At 42.5% G+C, this 22,264-nt stretch overlaps 4 protein-coding genes and 1 non-coding gene across 8 annotated transcripts in view; 1 reads left to right on the top strand and 4 right to left on the bottom strand.

Moving 5' to 3' along the window:
• The window catches only part of arhgap4b (Rho GTPase activating protein 4b), a 32,201-nt gene extending 29,340 nt beyond the window's left edge, over positions 1-2,861 (bottom strand). The window contains exon 1 of the mRNA XM_062540741.1: positions 2,779-2,861. The gene's annotated coding sequence lies outside the window, so the exon portion shown is untranslated. The remainder of the gene's footprint in view (positions 1-2,778) is intronic.
• Positions 2,862-3,472: 611 nt separating this feature from the next.
• On the bottom strand, positions 3,473-5,047 carry zgc:103759 (U8 snoRNA-decapping enzyme). Its single transcript, XM_062540739.1, has 4 exons — positions 4,807-5,047; positions 4,674-4,714; positions 4,168-4,390; positions 3,473-4,054 (listed from the first exon to the last, which is right to left on the bottom strand). The coding sequence occupies exons 1-4, from the start codon at positions 4,948-4,950 to the stop codon at positions 3,854-3,856; spliced, it is 609 nt and encodes a 202-aa protein (XP_062396723.1). The 5' UTR covers positions 4,951-5,047; the 3' UTR covers positions 3,473-3,853.
• A 436-nt stretch (positions 5,048-5,483) lies between these two features.
• naa10 (N-alpha-acetyltransferase 10, NatA catalytic subuni) lies at positions 5,484-8,061 on the bottom strand. Its single transcript, XM_062540738.1, has 8 exons — positions 7,859-8,061; positions 7,188-7,286; positions 7,048-7,106; positions 6,919-6,964; positions 6,561-6,676; positions 6,397-6,441; positions 6,196-6,280; positions 5,484-5,907 (listed from the first exon to the last, which is right to left on the bottom strand). Exons 1-8 carry the CDS (start codon positions 7,877-7,879, stop codon positions 5,710-5,712), a joined length of 669 nt encoding a protein of 222 aa, XP_062396722.1. The 5' UTR covers positions 7,880-8,061; the 3' UTR covers positions 5,484-5,709.
• A 309-nt stretch (positions 8,062-8,370) lies between these two features.
• trnae-uuc (transfer RNA glutamic acid (anticodon UUC)) lies at positions 8,371-8,442 on the top strand. Its single transcript has one exon. It is a non-coding gene; the product is annotated as a tRNA-Glu (tRNA).
• A 1,323-nt stretch (positions 8,443-9,765) lies between these two features.
• Positions 9,766-21,228, bottom strand: g6pd (glucose-6-phosphate dehydrogenase). 4 transcript variants are annotated; one of them, XM_062540733.1, is made up of 14 exons: positions 21,165-21,199; positions 20,345-20,386; positions 19,855-19,973; positions 16,483-16,520; positions 16,034-16,142; positions 15,588-15,805; positions 14,804-14,962; positions 14,333-14,458; positions 13,875-13,968; positions 13,566-13,752; positions 13,011-13,246; positions 12,452-12,528; positions 12,106-12,198; positions 9,766-11,698 (listed from the first exon to the last, which is right to left on the bottom strand). In XM_062540733.1, the coding sequence occupies exons 1-14, from the start codon at positions 21,184-21,186 to the stop codon at positions 11,608-11,610; spliced, it is 1,611 nt and encodes a 536-aa protein (XP_062396717.1). In that variant the 5' UTR covers positions 21,187-21,199; the 3' UTR covers positions 9,766-11,607. The 4 variants fall into 4 exon arrangements, with proteins under 4 accessions (XP_062396717.1, XP_062396720.1, XP_062396718.1 ...); XM_062540736.1 differs by lacking the exon at positions 21,165-21,199 and adding an exon at positions 20,791-21,094; XM_062540734.1 differs by lacking the exon at positions 20,345-20,386 and having other exon boundaries at positions 21,165-21,228.
• Positions 21,229-22,264: the final 1,036 nt, after the last annotated feature.

Raw genomic sequence — 22,264 nt, 5'->3', positions numbered from 1 at the left:
AGAGAAGCAAAGCAAGAAGGAGAAGAAGAGAAAGAAGAAGGAAAAAAAGTCACTAATTCATATCCAATCTGCTGATGCTGCAGGCCCACACTGAGCAGTGCAGCATAGAGAGCTTATCATAATTTACTACTGACAAAGACCATAAAGAGGACGATAAAGCTGCATGGTAGCCTCGGCACAGCACACACCAAAAGCACTACCATTCCTGTGCCTTCAAAAGTAGACTGTGCATTTCAGGTGCATTGCCTAAAAAGGCTACAGGTTTGATTCATAAAAGATCACAGAATGTGAAGCAAATTTAACATGATGTACACATCTCATATGAATTTTAAGTTCATAAAGTAGAATTTTAAGTAGAAATATATAGAAATATATTTTATATATAGAGAAATATAGAAATTAATAAGAGTAAAGAAAACACTCTGGTTGGCCTTCAATACTGTATGTCATTCTAGAATTGTACACTGCAGGTCTTCAACACAGGGATTTCATTGTTGAATCAATGTTTTACCCGTACACTTAAGGATTCAGACAAAAGATTCCCGACGAGACGAGCCGCGACGTTCTAAAGCCTTGCGACTGTGACTCAACACGTTTAATGCTCTGCGACGGCTTGCAACTACGTGCAACTTCTAATTCACACTGCTGCAACTCAGTCTCGTCGCGTCGGGAATAGATCTACAACAATCTATATCACGATGTAGAACCCTTAGTTATTGTATGCTCCAGATCTAGAACACTGTGGGTTTCATTATTGCATCATATATGTAGAACACTGAGCTATTGTATGCTTCAAATCTAAAACACTGTTTCATTGTTGCATCATAATGCAGAACCCTAACATTCTCATCAGGTATTTACTGTATGATTGCACTCTATCAACAAAGTTGTTTGTGGTGATTGTCCAATCAGTCCGGCAGTGGAGAATGCCGTCAGTGAGCCATAAGCCTAGAGAGAAGACCTGTTTGTGCCACAGGCTGCACACAAGAGTGCAAGCTCACACAGGAAACCTGGCTGAGGTGCTTGGGCACAAGCTCAACTGCTGGTATCTACCAGCCGGATGCCGAAATGACACACCGAAAACACAAGACTTATGCAAGAAAGGGGTAGTATTAACATGGATGGCAGCATTTTCATTCAGTTATCAGGTATGGGTGTTTCAACTAAATAAACAACATCCCCTTTATCTTCTTGTGTATAATGTAGTAAAAACAGAGTATCATGCATAAAACAGTTATTTGTTGTATGTCTGAAGGATGAACCATGACATTGACAACATGAAACATGGATGCCAGAATTACAGTAGGTACACACACACACACACACACACACACACACACACACACACACACACACACACACACACACACACACACACACACACTGTCTGTGTCTTTTGTCTGTCTTTTACTTTCTTTCTTACTTTTTCCTTTCCTTCTGACATGGTGTCTGTGCAGCTCAGGATGTGGTAACAAGTGCACAAAATATTGATCTTTTCATCTGCTACCCAATCTTCACAGGAAGTGATGCAGTTGGCATATAACAACAAGTTAGTCATACACATTAATTAAAATGTACGTAAAATATATCTAAGATATAACAAATAAACACCAAAACACTCTTTCAAACTCTGTCAGTTCAGTCTCCAAACACACACACACACACACACACACACACACACACACACACACACATTCACACAATACAGTAAACTCCTGTGTCAGTTCCCTCATGGTGAACTGCAACTGCTGACAGAATCACCCCTCCCATGAATACAAGGAAAGGCTAGTCCACTGCAGCTATAGCCATTTTGTGTGTGTGTGTGTGTGTGTGTGTGTCTGTGTGTGTGTGTGTGTGTGTGTGTGTGTGTGTGTGTGTGTGTGTGTGTGTGACGGTGGACTGGGATGACACCACATGAACAAATAACTCACGGCAGCCTCAAGCTGCACGTCACACAGAGGGGCACGCACAGGGCTTCACTCAATGGCACACGCAAAGAAAGAGGGAGCAATAAAGAAGCAGAAAACATTTCTTTCTTTCCAACAGTGAACCCTGCCATTAAACTGCACCTGCCCCTACTCGCCGCACTGCCTCCCTTTCACACTCACTCTCCATCTCTCTCTCTCTCTCTCCATCTCTCTCTCTCCCCCCCTAGGGACTGTTCAGTTTCCACTTGGTCAGTCAGTCCTTACAGTTCTGACCTACTTCATCCCTGTGGCTCCAAACACACAAGAAGCTCACACTCACATGCCCTGACGCACACACACACACACAACCCCAAAACAGACAACACAGTCACACACAATCCAAAAGATACACTCTCACACATACAGACACAAAGCCACACAGACACTCTCAATACCCACAACACACAGCCACACTCATCAGCCACTACATGCTCACACACACACACACACACACAGACACACACACACACACACTCACTCACCCACCCACATGCACATTCAAAAACCCAAACCGCAGACACAGCACAATCCTAACCCTCTTACACAATCACAACGGCGCATACACTGAGCATTCATACATAGAAATATCCTCAGCAGTGATAAAAAAAAATGTTGTACACATCGACAACATCAACAATAGAAAAGTATAATGCCAGCTCTAAACAGAAGTGCTGCTATTACGTAAAAAATAGTACACAATGACAATCAATGCTCCACAGAGCCTAGAATGTGTTTATTAACAAACAAATGTCCAAGTTTGCAACTATTTCTATAAATAACACAATAGCTTGAATAGCAAATACATATTTACCATGTTACCGTGAAGCCTTGAAGTGATGTATAACCTCACAGCAACATCAAAGTTCTGGTAGTATTTCAAAGCCACATGTCAGACAAGAGAGTGAAAACAGGAAGTAACTAATGAAAGATGCAAGCGCATCTGGCTTAGAAGGTTAACGTTACCAGTGAAACAGAGATGCGGAGTATCATATCCCATATCTGTTCACATGCACATTTTGACTGTCCCTCAGTACAGGGGAAATGCATGTACAGTATAGTCATTTGTTTTCTGCATTTAAAAAAATAGGATAGGAATCAGTTCATGGCAATGAATATTATGTGGCAGGCACTATACATAAACCAAGCAGAATCATAAAGTGGTTAGCACCCTATGCATCTATTTGTCATGTGGGCTGTTAATTTTAATGCTTTTGGTTAGAGGCCTGTTTCAATAGTGATCGCTGAAGGGTTATGTGTCCAACAGCACAACCATGTGGGCATTTTAGAAAGTGCATGCACTTGACCATGACTTTTGGAATAGGTGTAGCAATAGCAATGATCAAAATGCAAAAATGAAAACAGACTACCGCGTGTTCAGAAAGAGACACCATTTTCTGTAAACATCAGCAATTTATTGTTGCAACAAAGAGCACATTTTGGACATCTCTGTCATACATTCATAATTCTGGATATTATTGTGTGACCATTTACCCCCCACCCCCCCCAAAAAAAATGTAAAAAAATTAATAATAATTAAACTTGTGCATGCTCTCATGTGGAGACCATGGTGATCTCGCCATCCTCTGCTAATGTCAAAGAGTCATGTCTCTAAGTGTCTGGCAGCCCATGTCATGACATGGCTAAAGGACATGTACAGATGTACAGAACATGTTACAAGCTGTTACACACGCCATGCGTGCCACTGTCATCCAAATGCCCCCTGGGAGAGAGACGCAGAAGTAGAGGGGAGGTGACAGGGGCCATGGGGGTCCTTGAGGCTGAGTGTGACGCCAGGTGTCTCTCCTATGGAGAATGTTGGAATCAGATCTCGTCCTGTGGACTCCCAGGCACACAGGGCAGACAGCAGACACAGCACCCCCTCCCCATCACTGCGCATTAGGACGCTGCCTCAGCTGGTCAGCCTGTCTGACGGCCTCATCCAGCTCCCCCTGGGACACCAGACCAAACTGCTGCAGGGCAGACAGCAGCTGGGAGCGAGAGTTACCAATGAACGAGTGTGACAGGAATGAGGGAAGACCTCCACCATTCTTCAGGAAGTAGAGGGGGACTCGAACCATCCCCATGACCTGAATGACGTTCAAAACAAAGAGGAATTATACCAAACGAAAAATTTGATGTTTTGTTCCTTTTCAAGGAGTAAGTTCATGGCAGAAATACATAATACAGGCCTGTCTCATACCTCTAATCCATGGTCTGTTGCCATAGTTACAGCAGCTCTCTCCACTTCCTTGATCTCTGACTCTTCCATCTTCTTCACATAAAAGTGAGTGATGAGATTGGGACACGATGGAGCGGGACAGGACACCACATGATCTTGAGGAGTTATGGGGACAGCCATCCCCAGTTCTTCTCCCAGCTCCCGGCTAAGGCCAACCTCTAGATTCTCTTTAGGTTCAACTAACCTAATAAAATAGCGTTTAATTTGAAAAATAATAATGTAATCATTTAGAATCACTTAGGCACCGCATTTGACGTGAAGCGCACATGTTGCCGTGGAAAAGATATAGCGACACAGACCCAATCATGCCAGATCAGGGACAGGTAGGCCTACGTCGCAGAATAATTCACTGCCTGTGACACTTTGGGTGATACTAGTGTAGCCTAGCCTACGTAGGCTATTGCATATCAGGTAATTATCATGCCAATCTTTTCATTGATCATGTTGTAGGCTATGACAGAACTTACCCACCCGGGAACCCCAGCAAACCATCGAAACGCATCTGCATCTGTTAAGATTATTTGTGAAATTACAGCAAATCATGTCAAAGTAAATCAGTATATCTGGTAGGCTACTGATACGAGACCTAATTAATCTTACCAGTACAATGTGTTTAATTGGAGTTCTTCCAAACAGTTTGGCTTTGGTGTCAGCGTGAAGCATGACATGGCAAGCATGTCTATGGCCAACGAGCGACAATGACTCTTCTTTCCCTATACTAGTAGGTGAAATTTGCGTCGACATGGTTCTAATGGAAATACATACACGGTGTTTGTTTAAGTGTGCACACTAAATGAATGAATGTAAAATGTCGAAGGAGCGCACATAACACGGAAACGGAATTTCGTTGAAATGACGGACGACGTTCAGCACGGCAGTTGCTTAGATGGGGCGGGGATTCACCACATCAACCAATGAAATGCAGATAAGTGAAAGCGTGCACCTCGATCGAAGAAGTGACCGTGTATATTTATGCCTATAGGCCTACAGTGTAAATATAGTCCATGTATATATTTTTCATAATTTACAAACGGCTTAAGTCAGGATAATACACTTGATGAAATGTTTTTGACACAATAAGTGAACAGACTAAGGCCTACAAATGACTTGAAAGGTATTTTCTCTATCTGCAGAACTACATCACTGAACCATCTAATTAGCTTTTTCCCTTTCTTTTTTTATGGTTGTTGCATTGATTCCCAACTATGCATTTACATTCAAACTAAAACTTGTTTACAAGCTTAACCGAACTGGTAAGAAACCGGACCAAGAAATGATTCACAATCAATTCCTGATTTATTGACAAAACTTGGTGTTCAAAACAATGGCATCTCTTACAAGAAAGCTCTGTATTTGAGTGACCTATCTCAGTGGTGAGCCGCTGGTGCACAAGAACTGAGGAGCTGAGAAAATGGGCAATGAGCATGTGTGTGGGTTCAACCAGATGAAATTGAAAAGGATGTTAACAAGAGCACTGACGGGTCAAGGGACCACGCCGGCCCGTTATGAGTCCGAGGAGGAGTCTTTGACATCTGTGCTTTCTGTGGCTTCGCTGACTTCGCTCATCTCTTTGCTCTCTCCGCCGCTGTCGCCCTCACCCTCCTTCTCTCCGTCCTGCACGCTCAGTTTCTCTGTAAGGGCTGCGAGGGGGGCGTCCTGGGAGGGGGGAGCCTCTGAGCCCCAGAGACGTACACCGGGCTTCTGTAACCGAAAAAATTCAAGTCAAGGAAAACATTTCAACTATAACTGGCTTTATTACTATCGTTATGCTCAATGGAGCAAACTCCCTGTATGTGCTACAATCTATACTCCATGATGCTTTGTACAGGCGCCAAAAAAATTAAGGGTCACTGGTACCCCATAACCGAAACCCTACACTGAGAGGCCTCACTTGTGACTAAACTCGACCAATAGGACACAAACTTTTGAGGACCAAAGCAGCCAGTGCTACCCCTGAGGCTCGAGCCAATGTGTAGCCCAGCAACGCACCTCATCAGCCATCTGGGTTAGATTTCTCTTCATGGCATAAGCATCTTCCCCATCAGCATAGTACTTGGGCTCCACTTCACTTATCCTGAAAGCAGAGTAGGAGAGACTCAGAAGCAGCTTTTTTTTAATGAACAGAATATGCAAGCATTTGACTCTCTTAAAAGAAAATAAGCAAAAGGTAAAGAGTGATAAGACACTTACTGGAATTTGAGGGTGTTGGAGTATAGATGTAATGCAGCACGGTTGCTGTTGAGAAAATGAGTATTTTTAAAAATCCATTGGCCCAAGGTGAGAACTTCTAACAGAATTTGAATACCCTACCATGACATCAGTTAAGCATGCCATGAAAAACTAAGGTGGAATACCTCTTCCTGACATGAAGAGATACATATTTGGCATTGAAGTTCTCGATCATGGCCCTGCTTGCCTGGTCCATGAGCTTCTGGGCTAGACCCAAACGCCTGTGGGAGCGCTTCACTGCCTGTTGGGGAAAGAGTACTAAAGTTAAGGTACCACGCCTGCTGTCCATCTTTGGGGTGGGGGCAAAACAAGATCTATGAGGCTTTGAAAAACACTGAATAACTTTTTAGACAAACGACTCATAAATTAACAGAAAATTATTAACAGATTACTTGACAGTTAGCCCTTCAGTTGCAGCCTACTCACACTCGCTAAATAATTACATTTTCAGAGGACAAGAATGCGAATGGGCAAAAGACTCACTAATGATGTGATGTGTCCATGGGGTACATCATCAGGATCTTCTTCCCTGCGGAGCAGAATTAAGTTGCATCACAAAACCCCTGACCAACATAGAGCTGCATCAACAATAAAAAGCATACATGAACTTACATTTTTGCAAGAACATATCCCACTATTTTCCCATTTTCATCTTCTGCTATGTAGGAGAGCTGTAAGAAATGATATAACACTGTTATATATCGGAATATTTAGTTCTTATTACGTTGTGTAACAGGCTACGGACTACAAACCTGCGGCCAGGACAACCCATGATAAAAATAGTACTTCATCTGGTAGTTCTCTGGAAGACACAGCAGGTTGCAATGCTGCATGTTCATGAGATCCTCAGGCTGTAGGACGGCACAAAAGAAAAACTGATTTTTATATTTTTCAAAAATCCACTCCCTTCAGTGTGTAAAATGTAGCTCTATGAACACAGATGAGGGCAAGCTCATCGCCTGTCATGCTCACTCTTTCGTGCACAGCTTCTGCAAACGCTAAACTGAATCGCCATCATGTATTTATAACAATATATTTATTTTGGCTTTATCCAAATACTCATGTCAAATTGGAGGTCTGCCTCAGTTCAAAAATGGTACGTAATTTACAAGCCAAGTATCGCAGAATAACATTTTAGCACTGTTATGTTGCTGTAATTCTGTACTGGTTTGCTAACCATAAACCATTACATTCGGCCAGCTATCCAAGATTGACATATCTAATCGTAGAGCTCTCACTATTACGGTCATTGTTATTAGTAACCTACTTAAATGTAACTACAATTAGATGTTCACCAACTAAACATGTGCTAACATTTGTCTGAATGCTACCTTGTGCTTTAGCCACACTGCAGCAAGTCAGCGTTAGCTTGTGTTAGCATGTACCGGCTAGCAATGTTTGGAAGTGTGCTGCGGTGACTTACCCTTGCATTCCGAATATTCATTTTGACTGTTGTATACGGTAATCAACCTAGAAAGTAGAAATTGTCGAAATAAAATATATAATGTACTTTCTTTGAGGATGCTGTCGATTAAAACTAATTTAAATAGCACAGTTACAGGAAGAGCTACTCCTAAAAGCTACTCCTGTGCCATGTTGAATGAAACCGGAAACATGTGCACATGTGACCAAAAGGGCGTTACTAATAGGTCCTGGTACTCACCCCACCAGCTGATCTTAGATCAATATCCACCGCCCATTCCGTTGTAGAAAAGCGCAGACGTCTGGCCCCAGACCAGCTCACACGCATGTAACAGCCTATGCCCACTGCTGCAGTGAATGAGATTACTCTGATACAACATTGTTGAAATGGTGCCATTTTAATATGTCGTCATATTCCTCCTCATATATTCATACAACATAAACCCTATAATAAAAACACAAATAATGTTCATTTTGATTTTATAGTAGTCTATTCACCAATAGGGATCAGTATCCCATATGGTCTAGCGGTTAGGATTCCTGGTTTTCACCCAGGCGGCCCGGGTTCGACTCCCGGTATGGGAAAGCAACGTTTTCATTTGCCAGATCAGAAAGTACTGGTTGCCAGATCAGAAAGCACTGGACTAGTAGATTGTAAAAGCAACGCGGCAGACTAGACACTAGCGTCCGATAATCCGATGCTTCGACGTGTGCTGACAATTGTGCCCTAGTAGCCTACCACCCCTGATGATAGGTGAAGCTATTCACTAAAGAAAAAAATCTTACAAAGAAATGGACAGAGGTCCCTGTTCTCCCCAGTGATTGTCCAGCGTCATGTTTTAGAGAATGCGTGTTATGTTGAGACTGAGAGAGCAATGAATGTGAAAGTGCTAGTGTTATTTTACAACTCAATCATGCCATGGCCTCAGCTGTACTAGGAGTTCAGCGCGGATACCTCCCTGCAGCAGCGGTGTCCCTTCTTCCCTAGAGAGGAAGAGGGAGGGAGGGAGGGAATGCTCATTCTGCACACAAGAAATTGTAAATGAAAAACATTTCCTTTGGCATTGTAAGCATATGAAAACATTTTGTCAATCTATTTCCCAAAATGTGAAAATAATTCATTTAAAAAAAAAAAAATCCGCAATTGTAGAAAAAGATGCAGAGTGACACCCAAATGAAATAGCCTACATAGGTCTATTAGGAGAACGAGCGACTTGATACCACTAGCAGCAGGATATATTACAGAATGGCATACAGCAAGAGACAGCTACTGGGTAAAATCTACCACCAATTTTCTTTTTACTTCCTTCGTAATGTTTTCATCACTTCTGTGTGTGTGTGTGTGTGTGTGTGTGTGTGTGTGTGTGTGTGTGTGTGTGTGTGTGTGTGTGTGTGTTCTTTTCCCTGTTGTTTTATAATGGTTAGTAGGCTATTATTGTTTTCCCTTTTCTTCTTTTTTTTTTTTTACAAAAAATGTTTCTCCTCTGGCAATATTGTAAAACTTATGTTCATGCCAATAAAGCAATTGAAAATTGAAATAGATTGAATTGAGAAGAGAGAGAGATAGAGAGAGAGAGAGAGCGAGAGAGAGCACATTGGGCATGTGATGCCATGCAGATGGGTGACCCCAGGAAAGCACTGAACAGTCCTTAACATGGCCGGCAGCCTCTCCTTCACAAAGGCACCAGTCTGCTGTGAAAGGCCACAGATGGAACGATTCTGAGTATTCATAGTTGAGTGTGTGGTATGTCTGTCTCACATATTTCTCTCACACTCACAAACACACACACAAGCCTGGCATAGCGATATTCACATAAAGACTAAACAGAACACCTTAAAAGACTGGCTGATTGTTACTGTGTTCCACAGTGGTGCATTTCTAAAAATAAGAAAGACAGGATAAGAAGCCACACACAACTATTTAATTTAATGAGAAAAAATATGTTCAAATTGTTATACAAAAAATATGAGCACAAACTTTTTCAGAATAATGGTTGAATTGCTGACAGATCTCAATATCTAAGAGAAATTCATAATAATACCAGAAAAAGCAAAACACAAATGTCAAAATGATTAAGAGACCTCAACCTGAAAAGTGCAGTTAAAAGTTCACCACATTATCCACCATCATCACCAACTCCCCAATTTTACCTGCAATGCAATTTCCTCTTGATCCTCATTGCACCAGTACTACACACATGAGTACAGTTCTTTGTCATTTTGAGGAACACATTCCATCTTAGACTATTAAGAGAGTAAACTGTTCTTACACTTTGAAAGGTCCCACCTTGCAGAATGACTGCGATAAGTGTGAAAATGAGCTGTTTAATGTTAGTGGAAATAACAAGTACCAGACAGCCTACTTCGCAACAGACAGACGCACTGACAGTTTGTGATGTGGTCCACCATGGTATAAGTGCAACTGCTTCCTTGGTCAGAGTAAGAGTTTCTATTGAGCGAAGTAAAGATGTGTAACAAGTTCACAAGCTGACACCAGACATTGTGTTCTTAACCATGCCATATTCCTTCTCTATCTAATTCCTGATCTCTCTCTCTCTCTCTCTCTCTCTCTCTCTCTCTCTCTCTCTCTCTCTCTCTCTCTCTCCCTCCCTCCCTCTCACACACACACACACACACACACAATCATTTTATCACAATCTGATGATCCCTCCTTCTCCCTTGGAAACAAAAAAATGTAAACGCAAGGACTTTCACTCAAAAGCCTTCAACAGAGGCTTAGTTAGCTACATATCTGCTTAACCTGCTATACAGTACCTTCAAGTGACAGAAAGGCTATGAAAGTTTTAAGATTACACGTATATTAGTGTATCTCAGGGTCTGTATGTGAGTTTGTTTTCCAAGTTTTTCATAATGACCCGAATGCAAAAAAAATATCCTTTGATCTTTATACCACCAGATGAAGTTACTTTTTACTGCACATAAATGTAGACGGAATGCTTAACTGGAAGCCAGCTGCATAAACAATTTCCTTACAGTAAATGTAACACCAGGAAAAACGGAATCAATTTGAAGGCCTGTGTGTGTGTGTGTGTGTGTGTGTGTGTGTGTGTGTGTGTGTGTGTGTGTGTGTGTGTGTGTGTGTGTGTGTGTGTGTGTGTGTGTGTGTGTGTGTGTGTGTGTGTTCAGATCTGCCTGGGGCCTGATTTTTCCGCTATGCTAGGACAGAGTGTTGGACACAGACACAACATACCCTGCTGTGACAATATGCTGCACTGGCATAAACAGTCATCCGTGGAAAACAAATGGCCCCCAGCTCCCCATGTCTGCTGCTGGATGGTCAGGTAATATCATCTGTCTGAAGTCACGCTCATAATACAAACAAACCCTCAAAACCATAAAAAATACAATAAATGATACCCTTCCCTGTAATGTTTAAGTAGAATAAGATATGAACGATGTAAAATAGCACTGAAATATAATTATGATGATCTATATATAAGCAGTCGTATTAAGTTTCAGTCTTGTGTACTTAAAAAACTGAGTTGAATGACGTTGATCAGTAGTACCATATCTCTATTCAGAGAAAGCAGTGGGAAGAGTGGCAAGCCCACAGCTTCTTCCAAATCCACTTTTTGGAAGAAGTTCTCCTCTCATTTCAGAGATAAAAACTTGACTTGATTATACAGACGTTTGTGATTCTCTAAGACACTTGTCATCTTCCCCGCCCCCATTTTGCTTTCCTTGTTCATTCACTGTTGACTTTCTGTAGATGTGGATACTAGGGTACGTTCACAGTTTGTTGGGCTCGACCCATTTGTATGTTCCAGCATAGTAGAAACCAACCCTCTTCAGGAGCTCATCAGCTTCTGGGGGCCCACGACTAGAGAGAAATAAGTAAATAAATAAATACATTTCCGTATATTCAGCCAATTATACCTCAATTTAAATGAGTAGAAAACTGAAATAAGCTAGACTGCTAGACAACTAGCTGCATAGTACCTCACTTCACCTTAAGTTAACTTGTCATAGACTGAAGTGATTGACCCACATTGTGACATATTACATTGTACATTGATAACTATTCTGTATAGCATGTATAGTAATACTGTATTATATGTTTCCTGTCACTTCATTTCATTTATGTTTGCTTTGGCAACACTGCTTCATTGAGTAATGTTAGGAGAGAGGGCGAGAGAGCGAGAGAGAGAGAGAGAGAGATTAGTTCAATATTACGGTCAGTTCAAGTCCCAAAATAAACATGCTCAAGCTAAGAGTTCCCAGGCTTACCTTCCATATTTGTATTTGATGGGAGGGGTCTTCTCTTTTTCTATTTGATGAAGAAGTGGCGTGAAGATCCTCCAGGCTTCCCTGAGCTCATCACTATTAAACAGAAACAAGAGCAAAACTTTCATCACAATACCATAATATCCTAATGCTACACAGCTACACAGCTCATTTGCACCACCTTGTGGGAAAACATAGATGTAACTTTAGCCTTAAAGTATAGCTGTACTTTCGAGACATTGGAGAACAGTTATACATGGAAATATCTTAAACATAGCCTTCAACCACATTAAATTAAACCACATAAATAAAATAAATGTTGTGAGCGGGAGTAGAAGGACTGACTGACCTGCGCACAAAGTGCATCTGACTCCCACAGAAGACATCCAGGATCAGACGCTCATATGCATCAGGCAGTTTGACATCCTGTGTGAAGTATAATGCACATTTATAAAGTGACTCGCTGTTACACACACACACACACACACACACACACACACACACACACACACACACACACACACACACACACACACACACACACACACACACACACACACACACACACACACACACACACACACACACACACACACACACACACACACACACACACACACACACACACACACACACACACACACACACACGGTGATCAGTAAATGTCCCATGGTAAATTCCCCCCACTGCTTTTGGTTAAGTTAAGCGGGAGGTTGACTTGGCAAGTTAATCTTGTTTATAAAGTCAGACGTTTCAATTGGATTTCAGTGATGAGATTTAATTAATGCAGCCACAATTTAGCCAGTCAATCACTGGACATACTGCACACACACACACACACACACACACACACACGCACACGCACACACACACACACACACACACACTAAACATTTCGAACACTGGACCTTATATCTGCTCCTGTAGGTGAGGTCCAGCTCGGTTTCCTCTGGGCTGAAGTAGACGCCGGGCTTCTTGGTCATCATCTTGGCGTAGATGGCCTCATTGGGTTGCACGCGCACCACCAGCTCGTTCCGCCGGCACTGCGAGCTGAAGATGTCGCCCGGCACGTCCTTAAACTGCAGCCGCACCTCCGCCTTGCGCTCGTTTAGAGCCTTACCGCACCGCAGGATGAACGGCACTCCTTCAGGAGAGGACGAGAGGAGAGAGACAGTGGTCAGGACCTCAGGACTGGAGGAGGAGGTGAGGGAATTAGAAAATGGTGATGGTAAAAGAGAAGAGGATGAATGAAAAGAAGAGAGGAGAGAGAGAAATGGAGGATAGAGGAGAGGAGAAGAGATGAGATGAGATGAGAAAGAGAGGGATGAAAGCCAAAGGCAGAACAGGGGAGGAAAAGAGGAGGAAGCTGACCAGAGAAGGAGAGAAGAGTTGGTGGACTCAAGACATAATGTAAATCAACGAAGTGACAAGAAAACAGTGAGCACATCTCAGCAGACTCCTACCATCCCAGCGCTCGTTGTTGACGTAGAGGACTGCAGCGCAGTATGTAGCGGTGGTGGATCCTTTGGGGACCGTGGTATCGTCCAGGTAGCTCAACTTTGCGTCTCCCTCTCCCTCGGGGTCCCCCACGTACTGCCCCAGCACAGCATTTTCCAGGGTCAGTGGAGTGATGCACTTCAGCACTTTCACCTGCAGGGGGAGACACACGCACCAGAGACAGACAGTCAGACATGCCAGAGAGAGGGACGGGGGCATTAGTGCTTCCAAATGAAGAACATCTGTGTTTGTAATCTCGTTTTGATGTCGGTTACCTTTTCATCTCGAACGTCGTCGGAACTGGTGGAGGCGGGCTTCTCCATGGCAACCAGACTAAGCATCTGGAGAAGGTGGTTCTGCATGACATCGCTGGTCAGAGAGAGATTAACATCAGACAGCAGACCTTTGAGACAAACATCTACACATCTACCCCACAATGCTTTCAGGGGCAAGTGAGGGAGGAAAATGGCACAGTGTAGACAGACATATTCACAAATAGTGTAGAGAGAAACTCAACATAAAGATAAAGAAAGATAAAGAATTTTCTAGTCTAGGTCTTGTGATCAGTCATAAATAAAAATAAATAGCTTGGCATGAAAGGTAATACGCCACGGAGGGAGTACTCGGGGGTAATTAAATCTAATGGGGTGATTTGTGATAATGTCTTAAGTCTAATAATCATATTAAGTGGTCTTAACTAATCTGAGGATTATGACACAAGGCTGTTGCGTACCGGATGATGCCAAAGTCGTCGAAATAGCCGCCACGGCCCTGTGTGCCAAAAGGCTCTTTGAAGGTCAGTACCACACTGGCAACACTGTCTCTGTTCCAGATGGGACCAAAGATACGGTTGCCAAACCTACAGAGACATGCAGGGAGAGAGAGAGAGAGAGAGAGAGAGAAAGAAAGAGAGAGAGAGAGAGAGATAGACAGAGACAGAGACAGCATGGAGCATGCGTGTTAAGAGAGCAATATTTTAAGATACAAAGCCTTTATTATGCAAAAGATCACAGACGTTCTTGACAGGCAAAGAGAGAAAATGAGCAATCGGGGAGAGACAGTAAAGCTAATTGCTATCAAGCTATTGATTTATTGACATAAATGTACGTGACCTCAAGATCATAACTCAAGAACAACAACAAATGTATGAACTTGCTATCATTAGATCAAAAGTTAGGGAAAAAAGCACTGGGAGATGTTTTACCTGAGGACCATGAGGTTCTGTACCATCTCTTTGCCCAGGTAGTGGTCGATTCGGTAGATCTGGTCTTCTGTAAACAGCGAGGAGAGATGATTGGACAGTTCCTCTGAACTTTGGAGGTCTCGACCAAAGGGTTTCTCAACAATCACTCTGTTCCAACCCCTGAAACACACACACACACACACACACACAGTATGGCAGTGCCCGAGGCAACACATATTTAGGCCATAAATGTTACTCTTTAAGATTCAAACACAGTGATCCAGAAAACCTTAGAGTGTTGTGCATTTAACAAGCTAATATGAGTCATTTGCTAGTGACACTGATCATTCAGAGACTGAGCAAGTAGCAGGATGATACTAGCTCCAATAATAATTATCTATGTTCCAGAGACTTCCTCATTAGATAGCAATTACATCAAGGGCCCAAATTAAATGAGGAGTCTCTGTCTCCAACCAACAGGCTCAGAATTGCATGGGTATTGCAAGGCAATTTCAAAGGTGGAAGGACAATTCAAAACTGGGAGGATATTCACCATGAAGCAGCTTTGACAATGACATTTGTGTGTGTGTGTGTGTGTGTGTGTTTGCATATGAACACACACACACACACACACACACACACACACAGACACACACACAGACACACACACAGACACACACACAGACACACACACAGACACACACACGTATATGCCTGAGTATGAGTATGGCTTATGGTAGTGCTCATCTTGACATGAGGTGCATGATGCCATGCGGTCTTATCCCAGTGGTTGTGATGGACTCACTTGGTGGCCATGCAGTGGTTCTTGATGTTCTTGGTGACGTCATGGTAGACACTGGGTGGCAGTGCCAGGTAGAAGAGCCGGTTGGCCTCACTGCCACTGGGCAGCGCCAGCAGGCTTTCGTGCAGCTTGGTGAAAGAGGCGTCCTCGTTGTACTTGCCACTCACGTAGGAGTTACGCTTGAAGAACGCCTCCATACGTTCTATTTCAGCCTCCTCCACCTGGTGGGAGGGGGTCAAGTTGGGATATCAAAACAGAGGGAGTGAGTGAGGTCTTTAAAGGGGTAAAGCTAATTTATTGCCCAGATATGGTAATGCACACAGAGATGTTGCCTGCATGTAACAGAACTCTCAAGCACACACAGACACAGACACACAGACACACAGACACACAGACACACAGACACACACACACTATGAGAAAGGTGTATATTTATATCTAATATATACCTTCATGTGTGGCAGACAAGCGGTCCGAATGGCGTCCACTGTAAGGTCGGACCGAGCGAAGCCCACAAAGTAGGTCTGCTCTGGGAGGAGCCCATCCTTAAATAACCACCTGCACACAGACACAAGAGAGCTGAGGCTCAGACAGGCTGCACCATCCACATGGAACATGAAAGCTGCACAGAGCAAAAAGCTGTACTCTTTTTGTGGTAAATAAAATAAAATGAAAATATGTTAACACAATTAATGACAAGTTTGTGCATACCGGTTCAAGCCTTTTAAGACAAAAATATCTTTATATTGCTTGAAATATGTGTATTTGTTGTAGTTATAGACATGAAAGAAAGAAACATGTTGCACATTTCTGAGCATGTTAAATAATTCTGCCGTGTGAAAGCAAATGGCGTCTAGGTTTTGGAATGAGTGTTGATGACAGAAACACAAAGACCCACCATAGCGTTGGGTAGATTTTCTTTTTGGCAAGATCTCCCTAAGGAAAAAGAAACAAAAGGCAAAACATGAGGAGCAGAATGCCCATATTTTCCTGTAACATGAATCATGGCTTTATAGCGGGTCAAACATAGAGCATAAAACAGGGACTGTAGCAAACAGTACTTCACAATACTTCAACTCAAATAACCTCATACTAGAGACATCTCTTTCAGGCAACAGTGCAGCACATTTGGCCTCATAACCTCTTTCCCAACAAACTGTAATCCCATTGAGAAATAGCTCACATGAAACTGTGGCAAACGAGCGTTGAAAACCGCAGAGTCAGCACAGGTAGCTAATGACCGTAACAATCTCCAACTGTAAGCAAACAGTGACACAAAAGCAGAGAAACACACCCTCTAACACAGACAGCACTAAACGCTATTTGCACGTTTTGTTCTGTATGCAGGTAAAAAGCCTATCCCTCAGCCAGGCTCCATAAAATGAATCACATACCGTCTGGTTCCTTATTATACGGCAAGTCATACTTCAGATGAACTCTCTGCATTATGACCCTATAGAGCATTGGTTCCAAAAGACTGATGGGTTGTGGAAGATTTTGTTTGGGTTACCAGCACATACTGTAGTCACAATTTATGTTGTGTAGGCTAATAGCTTATATCATTCAGCTGGGAAAGCTAGCAGTTTTCTATTGGGATCTAGTTTGTTTACCACCAGACATGGTTTTGTCATAACTCCTTCTGTGCATTTTTGGATGCAGAATAGCCTAAAACAGTGACTCTCAAACTGCGGGCCGAACACGTTGCAGGGGCGACACCACAGCATGGACATCTCACTTGCAAAAGGAAACAATATTTCGGTGGGGCGCCTGACATAGACCTTGCAGTTGCAAAATGCAAGGGACATGACTCAGCATATACGAACAATAACAGACACCAGCTCTCAGCTTGGCCTATTCAAAATCTCAAAGACTGCAGTCAACAACTAAAGCAGACATTCATAGATTGGACATAGGCTATTGAATTTGCAGATAGTTTCAATTGCAGATTGCTCTTTAAAGTCAAAAGCAGCCTCCTCACATTCCTCCTTATTTCGGACTTAAACACACAGCAGTGCATTAGATTAGGCTACAATTCAAATGGACATTTTTGAAGATATTTGTTTCATGAGTATAATTGAGATTGCAGAATTTTGGGAAAACTGAGTCAGTGCATCATCAAACACTATAATAGTAGTAGTAGTAGTAGGCACTAGCCCCATTAGGCCTATATATCTATCAGGAGGGCATTCATGCACTGTAGAATAGTTTGGAGGGCATACAAAATTGAGAACCGTTGGCCTACAACATCAACATTTTGGCTGGTATTAGTGGTATCATGTTAATGATCTGAACGTGTTTCACATCTGTCACGCGTTTCACGAGTGGGCGTGACAAAACAATCAGACACAGTCCTGGTTGTGCAACTCCCTCTCCAGTCAGATGCTTTCTCAGGGTGACGAGGCAAACTTCAGCAATCGTGTCCCCTCCCACTATCCCAAGATATCACAGCACTCAAAGGGGCGTTGCCTGGAAACTCCTTAGACTTTCCACATTTGTAAACATGTGGACTCAACCAATTTTACCTCAAAGCTCATACGCTTAGTTGCAACTTCTACTTTCATCTACTGACACCAATATGTACTAGCCTGGTAGAGTGTTATTACAAGTCTGTCAAAGCTTTCTTGGAAGGCATAAGGAAAAGAAAATGTCAAAACCAAAAGTTGTTACTTAGTTATGAGAGATGAATCAGTCAGGTAACTGAATCAGTCTCCTTGGTCATTCAGTACTGAATAGAGTTTAGAAATGTTGTCATTCTCTCCCCACAGAGTGATTTGCATAGGATATTTTTTTTGCTGTGCATGAAACAGCCAAGTCTGTGTGTGTACATATACAGACGCACACACTTACACACCATAAAACAGCACAAGGTGAAATTCAAGTGACCTTAACCTGGATCAAAGTAAATGAGGGAGAGCCCTCTGATACAAAAAAGCACTGATTACACAGTTTGACCTTGATATGGCCCTGATAGAACACCCCACACACACACACACACACACACACACACACACACACAGTCACACACACAGTCACACACACAGTCACACACACACACAGTCACACACACACAGTCACACACACACACACACACACACACACACACACAGTCACACACACACACACACACACACACACACACACGTTGAGAGAAACACGCTGACTGACGAGTGATACTGTTATTGCACAAACTGGCTCCATCTACCCACTCTAGAATGGAAAAGGGTTTTTTTCTCATGTAGAGCAGAGGAGGAGGGAGTGACGGAAGATAAATACAGTTTATTTGTGCGGCCAGGCCCTGATGGAAATTAGTGATGGAGTCATCAGGGTTTCCCATTCACAACACAATTCTGCCTCAAATCCTGCAATCTCACCATGACTTGACTACATTAGAAAGAAACTCCTTACTTTAGATACATACAAAGGCATTTGTCATTTGGTCGCTTTCTGTTTGTTTCTATTAAATGTTGTCAAATGTGCTCCACAACATAATAACTAAGTAATTATGCATTGATTTACATGATTTATATCAACTGTGTAGTTTTGGATAAAACCTTATGCTATGTATACAAACATAACCACAGTATAGTATAATTACTTGACAAACGTTGGAGGTTACTGGAGGTTCTCTTGCCTACAGTAGCCTCCGCTCACCTTAGAGAGAGATGGCATTTCGTCACCCTGTACTACATATAATTGGCCAACCAAACAACCCAAGACCTTGAAACACTTGTGTGTCTGGTCAAGTAGGTATTTCAGGGCTTCTGTTTTACACAACCTGAGAATTGTTTATCTTCAGAATATTTCCTCATTCACGAAGAAAAAAACTAAGTTTGTTTCCTTGAATTTTTTCTAATTTCTCACTCTCACTTCCCCCTTTCATGGGCCTCTAAAGTCCAGTATGACACAATTTGATTTAAGAGCCAGGGAGAAGAAGTCAATACCAGTCATGATGAAGAGAATACTTCATTTATTACCACCGAAGACTGGCCGAAGACTTTACATGAGAAGCCTATCTGTTCTGACTTTGTTCTGTATGTGTTGCAGTTGTGCAGTTGTGCAGTTGTGCATGCCATCTTATTACCAGGGTATGGCAAATTATGAGGAACAGCAGTCTTACTCACGCTCGCACACACACACACACACACACACACACACACACACACACACACACACACACACACACACACACACACACACACACACACACACACACACACACACACACACACACACACACACACACACACACACACACACACACACTTCTCACCGAAGCACCCATGATGATAAAGATGTGAACGTCCGACTGATGGAATTTCTCATCATCATACAGCTCTTTCCGGAGCTCCCCAAAAACTTCGGATCGGGATAGAGGCAGGCTCATCTTCTCTGAGAGGAAAAACGTCAACATACTGTAAGAATCGTCAAAATCATCATAGAAATTACCATTCAGAAAATAACATTGTCTAAATACATTACACAAAGGCTAGGCTCAAACACCACTATACTAGCCATGAAAGTGCAACCCTAGATTAAGATTTGATTAAATGTCCTTTAGTCAAAGGGATAAAATGGTCTAGGGATGCTTTCATGGGAGAGAATGAAACCACTAAACATCAGACAAGAATGATCAACAACTAGGAATGTTACAAATCCTGAGTGATACAACACAGACACTATATAACTAGAGACCACCTGATGACAAAAAGCACACACACTCAACTACTATTATGTCACAAAACAAAGTACTGCGCACATACCAGGCTGTTGCGGGGCGGTTATTTGCACAGTGTGGGGTCTTTCTAAAAATCATAAGGTATGATGGAGGTGGGCGTAAAAAGTTACATACTGTATATTCCATGTTTACACATTTAATTAACTTCTCGTCATGTAGCATTGCTGACGCAGAAATGACTGGGTGAACTCTCACTGTAACTCAACTTGCTAACCTGGTGAAGGCTAATGTTATTAGCAAAATCCGCAGTCCAATCCCCTATTTAAAAGGCTCAGCTTGACTACACTGAACCATAACTTACAGCAGACTGGACACATTTAGCATCACTGTCACAAAAACAAGCTGGTTTGTTTTCGATGCCAGTTCTTCTCATTCAAACTAAACTTATACTACAGCTCATATTATTCATCTTATGTACCATGCTGACATAGAGAATTACAGTGTGAGTATAAACGTTGTAATTATATTTACCTTGATAGACTGATGCGAAAGTGTTGTAACGACGCTAGCTGGCTAACCCGTTGCTGTCAAATGAGTCCACTTGACCAAAGAATAGGACGTCAGCGAACCAACTCACAGCTAACTAGCTGATTCATTCAATCTTCACTCAAAAAGGCAGATGACTGGATGAAATACTATAGCACATAACACCGTCGATATATGTGTTACTTATACAATGTCCTAGTATGCTACAGTGAACTGTCTAGCCTTAAGACGGCAGCTTGAACAATTTCGTTTAATGTCCAAACCAACTGCGTCCCAGCATAAAACTAAATGCAGTTTATTTCTTGAATAGTTTCCTGCTTCTGACTTCTGCAATTTTATTGGTTTAGAGAACAACTTACCAGCGCTCGCTCGACTTCCCATCACTGTAGCATCAGTGACGTCACACAAGCTGTGGCAGCGGCCCCTGGCAGTCGCTCACAGAAATTCAAGGAGGGCGGTGATCTAGTGAAACACCCGAAGCTGAACTGCCAATCAAACACCAGTCACTCATTTGATTGGCAGGTATATGACACTATTACATTTGTGCGATCTTTTGCGCAGCCAATACGAACCACTATTCCATCTTCCGAGTCTTGAGAAGGGGCAGCCGGCAAGTCTACAAAGAGTCAGTCCCAGGCTCCGATATGATTTAAAACAAACATGATTGATTTTTAACCGTGTAACAATTACTCAGCAGGAAAAGCAGACAGATGCAATTCTAATTGAGAAACTCAAACAGCCCATTCCAATTGTAGGGTAGATAAATAGCCCACCACTGAAGTTACAATGATCTTAAGCCATGAAAACGCATGGCCAATTTAAAGAAAGAGCCTAACAAATGCAATACAGACTTTGAAAAAGGAGTAAGTGAAATGGTCGCTTACAGCATTCATTTTAAGCCTACATAAATATAGTCCAGCGCTTTCTTTCCTACTGTAATATGGCGCCGCCTAGGGCTGAATGATTGTTACAACAACATACAGTGCCTATAGAAAGTCATCATACCCTTTTGAAATAGTTAGTGTGCTTGCAAAAGCACACTATTGTTCTTCCTATTATTATCATTTATCTTAACGCCAACTTTTGTCTCCCTAACTTGTCCTAGGGATTTGGAGCTAAAGACACCGTTCCACCTCTCACGCGTGCGTCCTGATGCGACGATGGTGGCTTGTATACAGCTTTTTCATACGCCTTGTCGTTCTCCCGTTATTCCAGTTTTTCCGGTCGATTTTTTCCCATAGGAATGAATGGAAAAGCGACTTTTGAGCGCTGATGCCCACACATTTTTCCACCTGTAGCCCAAACCGTAAGACATAAAGTCATGAAATTTGGTACACTGATAGAGGAGACTACCCTGATTGACACCACCAGGTTTCATGCTCGCCACTCTCACGCCCTAGCGCCACCAACTGGTCAAAGTTGGAAAACACGTTAATGCCTGTAACGTTTGATCCGTATG

This window comes from Sardina pilchardus, chromosome 7 (genome assembly GCF_963854185.1).
Source record: "Sardina pilchardus chromosome 7, fSarPil1.1, whole genome shotgun sequence".
Lineage (NCBI taxonomy): Eukaryota > Metazoa > Chordata > Actinopteri > Clupeiformes > Clupeidae > Sardina > Sardina pilchardus.
This window is presented reverse-complemented; position numbering and strand designations above follow the sequence as displayed.

Coding starts and splice junctions, on each gene's coding strand:
- zgc:103759 (XM_062540739.1), bottom strand. CDS start 4,950: ATGTCGACGCAAATTTCACCTACTAGTATAGGGAAAGAAGAGTCATTG. Junction 4,391..4,673: donor TTGCTGGGGTTCCCGGGTGG/GTAAGTTCTGTC, acceptor CTATTTTATTAG/GTTAGTTGAACCTAAAGAGA. Junction 4,055..4,167: donor CAACAGACCATGGATTAGAG/GTATGAGACAGG, acceptor AACGTCATTCAG/GTCATGGGGATGGTTCGAGT.
- naa10 (XM_062540738.1), bottom strand. CDS start 7,879: ATGAATATTCGGAATGCAAGG. Junction 7,107..7,187: donor ATGGGTTGTCCTGGCCGCAG/GTTTGTAGTCCG, acceptor CATTTCTTACAG/CTCTCCTACATAGCAGAAGA. Junction 6,965..7,047: donor GGATATGTTCTTGCAAAAAT/GTAAGTTCATGT, acceptor TCTGCTCCGCAG/GGAAGAAGATCCTGATGATG.
- g6pd (XM_062540733.1), bottom strand. CDS start 21,186: ATGGGAAGTCGAGCGAGCGCTG. Junction 16,143..16,482: donor AAAATCTACCCAACGCTATG/GTGGGTCTTTGT, acceptor GTCTGTGTGCAG/GTGGTTATTTAAGGATGGGC. Junction 15,806..16,033: donor CTTGTCTGCCACACATGAAG/GTATATATTAGA, acceptor CCCTCCCACCAG/GTGGAGGAGGCTGAAATAGA.